This window comes from Dicentrarchus labrax, unplaced genomic scaffold, assembly GCF_905237075.1.
Source record: "Dicentrarchus labrax unplaced genomic scaffold, dlabrax2021, whole genome shotgun sequence".
Classification (NCBI taxonomy): Eukaryota; Metazoa; Chordata; class Actinopteri; family Moronidae; genus Dicentrarchus; species Dicentrarchus labrax.
Genome location: NW_026136721.1, coordinates 1,132,501 through 1,142,481, shown reverse-complemented (window position 1 = coordinate 1,142,481; position 9,981 = coordinate 1,132,501). Strand labels below are relative to the sequence as shown.

Below are 9,981 nucleotides of genomic sequence, written 5' to 3'. Positions count from 1 at the left end.
GAAGACGAGACCCACTGTTTCCTCTTTATTTTCAGTGGAAATGTCCTCTGTGTGTTTATGCTTTTTACTACTTAAAACTTGGAAGCTTTACTAGAACTATGGCTATACAGGTCAGAGGTCAGAGCTGTAGATGAAGGTTAAAGACCTGTACTCTAAGTCTTACAGAAATCATTTAACACTAATTATCTTTCAGAGGTTTGATTGAGTCCATTGGACAGTAAAACCTTAATAACAAAGGTCGTCAGTGTTGTAGATACAGGACAGACGACAATGTGGTAGATACAGGGCAGCGGTCAGTACTGTATACACAGGGCAGAGGTCAGTGCTGTAGATACAGGGCAAAGGTCAGTGCTGTAGATATGGCACATACAATAATAACAATAACGATAGTATTAATATTAACTTGACACTAATTGTGTGATTGCTTGCAGCAGTTTTTGTTTTATTCAGTCATTTATTTTAAATTTAAGGAATAAATTTAGGGAAGATTAGTGAAGGAAAAACACAACAGTCTGTGTAAAATGATTTGACAGTATTTATTGTTTATTCCCATATAAAAAAAGATAAAATTGAAGTAACCCTTCTTTTTCTACAGTGATTTTTATTTAATTTTTCAGTAACAGGTTGTATGTGTGTGTGTGTGAGTGAGTGAGTGAGTGAGTGAGTGAGTGAGTGAGAGAGAGAGAGAGAGAGAGAGAGAGAGAGAGAGAGAGAGAGAGAGAGAGAGAGAGAGAGAGGACTAGAACTACATTCATTCATACAATAATGATCCTGCCACTGGGTGGAGGGAGAGAGATAGAGAGAGTTATGAAAATTGATAAGAAAAGAGAGAGAGCTGACACACACACACACACACACATTTCTTTCCTAGGTAGAACTAGCAGTCGCTCCACATCTGGAGTTTTTTTTCTACAAACCACCACAGTTAAAGAGAAAAGAAAAGATAATTTATAACAAGGATTTTCATCAGGCTGCAAATTAAACATCTATGTTACAGTGATCATTGCTTCTCAAAATTAAAATAAGAAAATAAACTTTCGTACTGGAACCTTTGAACAGCAGGATGGACAGTACCTGGGGAAGGGGGCTTTTATTCTTTTAAATGTTATCTCTTCCTGCCTGCACATATTTCTTCCATCTGCTGTATACATACATATATATTTATATATTTTAAAAGACTAAATAAAAAAACAGCTTTTCCAACACTTCTTCAGTCCAAAACACATGGTTGTTTTTTTTTGTTTTTACAGTAATATAAACCAGTTCTCAGCTTGTAGACAGATTCTTTTCTTTTTTATAGCACATTTGTTAAATCAGTAGTACAAGTTTGTCTCTGTGTTCTACAGTTGAGCTACAACAGTGAAACATAAGGTACAAGATTTACATTTCACACCATCAGCATCGCCATCATCATCATCATCATTCTGGTGGAGAAGGATGGGGTTTTGTAAAGATGGCTGCCCCTCTGTTTGACATCAGTCACTAAGAGTTAAACAGTGTTTAGAGATCGAACTGTTACTTCAGTTTTGCTCTTTATTTATGTGAGAAAAAGACATTTGATTTAAGTTCCTGAAGTCCTGAAAGATGATTTTGTCTTTTATTTTTAAAATCTGTTTTAATGATCATTAGATAAAGAAATGTTTCCTTCAGGACTTCTTCGGCTTCTGTTTCTCATGACCAGTAAATATGATAAAAATACTGAGCAGAAATTAGTCAGATTGTACAGAAGAAATGTCGACTTTATCTCATAATTTTAGTTTTTGTATCTTAAACAGGAGATCTATCATAACTGCAAGGAAATATCTTCTCTCTTTACAAGATACCAACACTTTCTTCAGTTTTACTTTCTGAACTGATATTTGATATTTATGAACACTGCTGAGCAATCTGGGACAGGATACCATAGCCAAACAGGAGGCAGCCATCTTTACACACCTGGTTTGTTCAGGATGAGTAGGGAGGGCATGTCCTGCAGTGACTCTGGTCCCTCCCCCACTCATCCCGGGGGGAGAAACAGCAGAAATTTGTTCACAATGACCCCTTGACAACATGCCTGGGAAACCCTTTACAGCTCCTCTGGCCAATCAAAGCCCTGAATCAGATTTCACGTGTCCGTTTGGATTGAAACTAAACGTTCATTATGTTCACCACTTTATTTAATTCCTGATTTCACCAACAACTGAAACAAACTGAGAGTCTCCCACCTCTTCAAAAGTGGAACGAGAGGGTCTTTATGGAGAATAAACTCTTTGTATTAGCTTTGTAACACTGATATCAAGTCTGTGAGCTTTTAACAAATGCATCAAACAAAAATAACCATTTTCTCTTCATGATCTATTGTTAGAAGGTTCATGATTACCAATAAAGGCCTTTTCACCAGTTTTATTATTCTGTCTGCGATGAGGATGATTATGTGGTGCTTTCACTCCAAGGAGAGTTTCACCAGCTGATAAAGGCGTCTCATTTCTTTAATCTCTGGATGAAAAATACAGACTTGGTATGCAAAGGCTTTAAGTGCTGTTCTCTTCTGGTTGGTGTCAAACAGAATATAAAGAGGCAGGAAGCTCTACAGCAGTAGCTATAAGGAAGAAGGTTTCACAAAGTCAAAGGGTTCATTGTGAGTATTATTACATGTGGTAGACACCACTTCACACAGGTTTCTGTTAATATATGTTAAACTGCCTGTCCTTCTGTCATTGACTAAGGCTCAAAGATGTTTAGATGTTAGAAGAAATCAACAAGTGGACATTTCTTGATATCTCCCGACAGGCACTTGACTGGCCGCAATAATGGAAGCATCACTCGCACAATAAGTGAAAACAAGCCTTTAAGTGGTGACTTTTAATTTGAAATATTGTGAACTCTGCTCGCCATGTCCTCCCACTCTTTAGCATCGAGGCTAGACAACTCCACTGTCACATCCTGGTCACAATCCAACAATAGCTTCATCGGACAGATACATCTGATCAATACCATCAGTCTGTCTTATCATCTCTGTACAACATTTATTAGCCAAAATGATACAATCACTGTCACTGTATCCGCCATCGTATTATTATTCTGAAACCCCAAATGTCTGAACCATTTGTCCAACAGTCACCAAACTCTATCGGCTATAACGTCCAGTGTAACGGTGAAGTTGAGCAGGGGACTCAGACGACGGCAGCTTTTCCTTTATAAAGTGGAAGCCCAGAAGTGCCGCCATGTTGACTTTGATCTGGCGTATAACATCCTCAACTCTGGACGTCCTTTCACACTCTGTGTGAACCCTTTCAGCTCGATAGTTTAGTCACCATGAAGTTACTACGGTTGCAGTTATTCTTCTCTATTCTAACACTGAGTTAAAACACAATATACTGTTGTTTGTTTTATTGACAGGAATTGAACATTTTTAAAGTTATTTTCTGCTTCAGTTTGAACGTCACATTATGAGGAGGAAATATCTTCTGTTTTGGCACTTGGGTTAGTTAAAACAATCACTTTAGCATTGTTAGTATTTCACACATTGGTCCCCCTTTTTCATTTTGGCCAGATCCTCCACTGGTTTCACTGTAGGGTGCTAACAATGCTAACAGCTTTTCTGATCTCTAAATGCTGAATGTAGAAACATTCGCCCCCACTGTGTTCCAGTTTAAAAACTTGATTTCAACGACAGCTCAGATGTTTGTTTAGGTTTTTGGTTACTAATCCGTGCATGTGAATATGAGCCTGTGTTTCTCTTCCTGAAACCTGAACGAAAATGTTGTCAGAGTCTTTCCACCGACACGACTACTGTCGCGTTCCTAGAGCTTGGTTTCTGCCCGTGTGGCTTTAATGAGGTAATATGTTACTGAAAACACCTGGAAACGCCTGGACCTGAGTCCATCTGTCAGGTGATTTTTTTTGTCTGCTTTCCGACATAAAACGGCAGGTCAGCGTCGTCTGAGAAGGTCATGTGTCACATCGAGATCACACCCGGATATGAGTTCATCAAACACATCTGGAATATTGTTTCAATGATTTAAGATCGTTCAAGAATCAAACGAGGACCAAGACAAGATTTACATCATCAAAGGTGTCACCATCCTTCAGTTTGAATCAGATATTCTGGATGTATTTCAATACAAATATACTCTGGTGTGATGTTTAGGAAAACTTTTACATTCACAGGAAGGACAGAAGGGAAGTGAAGAAGGAAGCTCCAGAAGATGAAGTCAAATAAAGGCACAAAGCTAAAGACAGCAGTAAAACAAAGGGAAGTGGAGGAAGAAGAAGAAGAGGAAGAAGAGTGAGCGAGATGAAGAGAGTAGAAATGAAACAAGACGAGGAGGAAAGAAAGGAGGGATTATTTGATGGAACTGGAAGACTGGAAGAGAGAAGCGGAAGTGAGAGGAAGAAAGTAGGCAAAAGGAGAGAAAAGGAGGCAAAAAATAGACGAGACATAAGGGTTTAGGAAAAGAAAGGTGACAAGGTGACAGAAAAGGAGGGTGAGGAGACGAGCAGGCGAGAAGAGGAAAGGAGGAGAGGAAAGGAGGAGAGGACATGACAAGGAAACGAGCAAAGAGGAGAAGCTTAGAAGAGACGACACAGAGAGAGGCGAGGAAAGAAGACGACAAGTGAAGGAGACAAAGGGTGAGGAGAGGAAAGGAGACAAGGACAGGAGGATGGAGTCCAGCTCAGTCCAGGTGCTTTTATGATATCGGCAGTTCAGTTCAGTCTAAAAAACACACAAAAACAACTTCAGTAACTATTTACAACGCAGAGGTTCGAGTCAGTTGTGACCTGGTAGCTTTTCTTCTTCAATCAGTTTGGAGATTTGATGTAAAAAAGAAAAAATTAACCTCTCTAATCGAAGAGTAAAACAGGAAATAAAAAGCTCACAATAAAATATTATGTGACTACAAGTCGTCAAAGCAACTAAAAAAAATATAGAAACAGAACTTTAACACGTAGAAAAGTCTCTGAGGTATTTCTGGTGTATTGAGGTGATCTGTGGTTCATGAGCAGTATTGTTTTGATGGATTTTTTTTTTTCAACCTTTTCCACTCGTTTTTTTTAGTCAGTGTCGTTCCTCTTTCGCACGCCGTCGTTCGCTTCACCGACTTCGTACAAAGACAGAGAGTTGCATGTGTTCAATGCACCGAAAGTCAAATGAACAATAAGAAGGAATATATACGGAAATATATTCATCTTTGAGTTTGAATCATCTTCATCGTCGTCAGCAGCAGCATCGTAGACATTCACTGTTACATGTATGGCATCACGGAAGGGTCAGAAACACAAAAACATACAAATACAAAACAATGAAAAAACAATGTTTCCAGTTCTTCTTGTTAGTGTGTGTTAAAGGACCAGTGCGTAGGATTTATATTACAGCAACACACTGGAGCTTTAACTGGATGAAGCCAGTTTCTGAAGTGGACTCTTGGTGGTCGGTTTCTGAGGCAACAGACCGACGCCCCAGTTTTGGTCCCGAAGGAAAGAAAAATGAAAAGGAGAATAAAAAGAGAGGTGAGGAGCTGACTGATGACCTTTGACCTTTACATGGATGAACTTGTGAGAGTTGTGATGAACCTGAGCAGGTTTTTTTTTTAAACTGATTCCTGCTGTGTCGCCGCTCAACCAGAGGGTGGCGGTGGCGGAATGTGAAAGTACTGAGGGGGTCAAAGGTCACAGGTCACTCACTTACCTCCAGATCACACAACCAGACTGAAAACAATCAGCACAAACAGTATGAAATTAAAAACCCAGAAAACATGTGTCACAACATGTGACTGTGTTCACATTGTACCACACACACCCACACACACACACACCCACACACACACACACACACACACACCCACACACACACCCACACACACCCACACACACACACCCACACACACACACACAGACCTGAATGCATAAACCGCTCTATGCATCGTGAGGTCTTGCACCTTGTTTGGGCACCTTTGCAAATTTACATATTCAGGACAGCCAATAGGCTTTGAGCACCCTCAGATAAGCCCCTCCCATTTGCTGTTGGTCCCGCCCCTTCCCGACCACGTGGAAACTAACGGCCGGCGTCGCATCAAATGCCCTCCCCCGACCCGTTCACCCCCTGTAGACCTGGTTACCTGAGAAGTTTTATTTCAGAGCCCCAACCGAAATGCTGCGGTCGAGAGTGGTCAGCCAATCAAATCTCTGCATGCAAGACGTTCACTTCCTGGTTCCTGAAAAGCAATCCCATCAGCCCTCTCTCAAGTCTTCAGCCTCAAATTATAACAGCTGAATAAAACAAAACAAAAAAAACACAGAGAGAGAGAAAGAAAACCTTCAGCTTTAACACTGTCCAATCTTTCTGGGTTTTCTTTCCTTCTGACCTCACTTCCTGTTTCCTGTCGTTTTGGATACAACCCGTTGGATCCGAAGGTTTTGACGTGTGTGAATTAGTAGCGCGAGGTCGCCGGAGGAACATAGAAAAGAAAGAGAGTCCAAGAAAAGGTAGAAAAACAAATGTTTGCTATCGGTGTTTGTTGTGTAACAGTCATCGTGTTCCTACCAGAGTTTTGCAGCATTGTAGTAAAAAAAACAACATCCCAACGGTGGGCGGTTGCTAGGAGACGCAAGCCGCCCGATAGGTAGATAAGTCCAGATGAGGAGGAGGAGACAGCAGAGGGAAGAGTGCACCAGGAAAATGGTCAAAGCAATGAAAGATGTCGCTGAGGTACCTGGAGATAGAAGAGCATTCACTGAGTCGGGACCTGAATGCCTTTCAGTGTTGGATTTACCTGCGTATGTGCACACACACAAACACACACACTTTTAAAAAAAAAAAAAAAAAAAAACATGAATGACTCAAGACTGAGAGGAAAACTTGAGAAAAACGAGGACAAGTGCTGGTAATATTTGTCCAAAAAGGACGAAGAGAGAATCAAATAGCAGCTGCTTTCACCCCGTATTTCTGGTTTAGGTCGAAAAATTCCACTGAGAAAACATGAGTGAGTGTGTGTGTGTGTGTGTGTGTGTGTGTGTGTGTGTGTGTGTGTGTGTGTGTGTGTGTGTGTGTGTGTGTGTGTGTGTTTGTGTTCAGTGTCATTCGGTCGTTTTCACAAGAAGTTGAACCGAAAATCACGGTATCGTCAGGCATCCAAAGCAAGTTTGTTGTTTTTGTTTTTTTAAGTTTCTCCTCATATACTGGACTCTTTGGGCGGCAGGTCCACGTTGGTTACCATGGGAACAGGTGTGTGGTGGTCGGAGGTAGGCGGGGTGATGGTGGCGGTGAGGCGGCGGACCTGGGAGATCCTCTCCTCCACGCACCCGGCCGACAGTCGAGCCTCGGCGTCATGATCCCAGCACTCCTCAACCGTCTCACAGATCTGAGCCAGGCCCTGCAGACAGCAGAGTCAAATAATCAGTCTAATTATTATTCATTACTAAATGATTAGTATCTTTTCATTCTGTATTGTTTGTATTTGAAACATGGAGGAGCACATTTGTTTTCTAGAGACGACAAACGCAATATGAGATAATATTATGAGACTGCAAAATAAAAGCACAACTATTACTAACTACTTTAAATCTCAAAAATTACTGTCTTCATCAGTTAATAGATTGAACTATGAAATGTGAGTAAATATTGTTGTTGAATATATTATCAATGCTAATTATGCAATTGTCCAACAAATACAAGTTAACATCTGTCAGTTTCTAAATGCCGGGACCCAGACTGTACATGCTGTTCTCACAGTGGGGAAATACAGGCTAGTAACCTGGTTTGTACAGTCCAGCATGGACCTGGCCCTGGAGAACCTTCAAGTCAAAGATATCCATCAGGGTGTCTGAGGTAGGGCTGCTCAATTATGGAAAAAATCATAATCACGATTATTTGGGTCAAAATTGAAATCACGATTATTCAAACGATTATTTATTTAAACTTCAGAAACATGCTGCATTTATTGGACATTTGTCAAAAACACTTTGCAAGGAAGTCCTCAGTTACACTTTCCTTTCCCCATAAACATTTGTAAGTCTCCGCGTTACCTGTCCAAACGAAAACAACGTGACAGGAGAAGACTGCAACTAGTGTCGCGACCATCAGCGCAAGTATAAATAGTTACGGTGCTCCCGTGACTTCACATTGTCGCACGACAGGTCGCGAGTATACCGAGCGCATGACTCGTGCTGTGCATGCTGCGGGGGAGGGACGGAAATACGCATGCATAAAATACGCAGACTGTGGCTATATCAGCCCCTGAATTGGGAAAGAGCTTTTTTCTATACAACGTTGCACAACAGAAAATGAAAAAAAAAAAAAAACGTTTCCCCCCAATTTTATTAGTTATTAGATCGCTTCGCTAAAATTTCGATTAATTGAGCAGCCTTAGTCTGAGGGACACCTATCAATGTGGTTCAGGTGGGTTTCATCCTTTATGTTCAGGTTACCATACCGAGCAATCACAGAAGAAGTGAGAGCAGAATTAATAACGGACATCATTAAAAGCATTTATCTTCCTGAGGAAGCACAAACTCACGCTGTGTTTGAGCCAGAGGTCCTTGAAGGTTGGTCTCAACTTCTTGTGTACGACGACTTCCTGCAGGTCCTCCAGTGATGGATGCTGACCGACCTCCTCCTCAAATGGCAGCAAGTACTCATCCACCGGACCTGGGACACACACACACACAGTCAGGTATCAAGAGCAGTTTCTGTCTTAAATTAAATCTGAAATCACTGTTTACATGTGACGGCCACTAGAGGCTCCAGCAGTGAGTCTCCATATTAAACTGCACAAGTAAACTTTTGGTCTCTAGATCTAATTTCCTCGTTCATGACAACTCAACCCTTTAAATTACATTAAGGCTTAAAGTTATGTAAATTAAGGACGTGGTCTCTTTGAATGACAGGTGGGTGTTGTCAGTAACCAGGGTTCATTCAGCTCCACCTCTTTGACCATTTAGCCGGCAAACGGCAGAGTCAGGACTGCCAAAAGAGCTGACCACACTGAGCTGCACAACTCTACGGGGGACGTCACAGAGACAGTCGATGGTGGCGGCAGAACTGTGGTCCAGCATGAGGTTGGGATGAGTCCATGTTAGAGACATGTTAGAGTCAGCTGAGCAGGAAGCATCTATATGGTTCTGTATTTAAACTTTTTCCTTGCCCTTGTCTCCAAGGTCTTGCTCATGGTGGTACTGTTGGGTCTCTGTAAATGTTATAAGGAGTTCGGTCTAGACATGCTCTATTTGAAAAGTGTCCTGAGATAACTTCTGTTATGAATCGGATCTACACAAACAGAACTGAGTAGAACTGGTGTTACCATCAACAGCCTTGCAGCGGGACACCAGCTCCCACAGCACCAGGCCCACGGCGTACATGTCGATTCGGAGGAAGGCGTCTCGCTGGAAGTTGATGGCTCCTTCTAAAACCTCTGGAGCCATGTAACGCCTGGTCCCTACCTGCACACACACAGGACACAGCGCTCAGGGTTTAACTGACACTCTCCTCCCCAGCCGCCTTCAGTCGGCGCAGCTCACCTGTCCGTGCGTCTCTCCGGGCGGTTTCCCCGGCTCAAAGCAAACAGCGAGGCCAAAGTCACCGATCACCGCTGTGAGGTCGGTGCGCAACATGATGTTCTTGCTCTTAAAATCCCTGAGAGACACAGAGACAGTCAGGGACGTCACACACAAATTACACTGTAAAACAAAATCTGATTTTTGGAAATAAGTGGAAATAAATGTGAAAAATCTGTAAATGTTATTTAAAGGAAATGTCTATCAAACTGTTAATAAGTTTATAAACTGATATAAAATCAGTGACATTAACAGTAAAAAGTATTAGTTGTGTAACTTTAATGTATTAGTTAGTTAACTGACAGATATGTTGTATAATGATGGAAGTTGAATAAATGTTGTTTATCAGTGTATAAGCATTGGTAAACTGTCCAAATACAGTTGTTATCAGTGTAAACAGCAATAATTACTGTAATCTCACAGATAATGACTTTTTATTACACTATAACT

General features: G+C 41.3%; 1 protein-coding gene across 1 annotated transcript in view; it reads right to left on the bottom strand.

The window, feature by feature from the left end:
* Positions 1-517: 517 nt before the first annotated feature.
* LOC127355212 (activin receptor type-2B-like) overlaps positions 518-9,981 on the bottom strand; it is a 30,597-nt gene continuing 21,133 nt past the window's right edge. Inside the window, exons 8-11 of the mRNA XM_051385865.1 lie at positions 9,496-9,610; positions 9,279-9,417; positions 8,496-8,626; positions 518-7,352 (exon numbers count right to left, since the gene is read on the bottom strand). Of these exons, the coding sequence (XP_051241825.1) occupies positions 7,152-7,352; positions 8,496-8,626; positions 9,279-9,417; positions 9,496-9,610 (586 nt within the window). The 3' untranslated portion in view covers positions 518-7,151. The remainder of the gene's footprint in view (positions 7,353-8,495; positions 8,627-9,278; positions 9,418-9,495; positions 9,611-9,981) is intronic.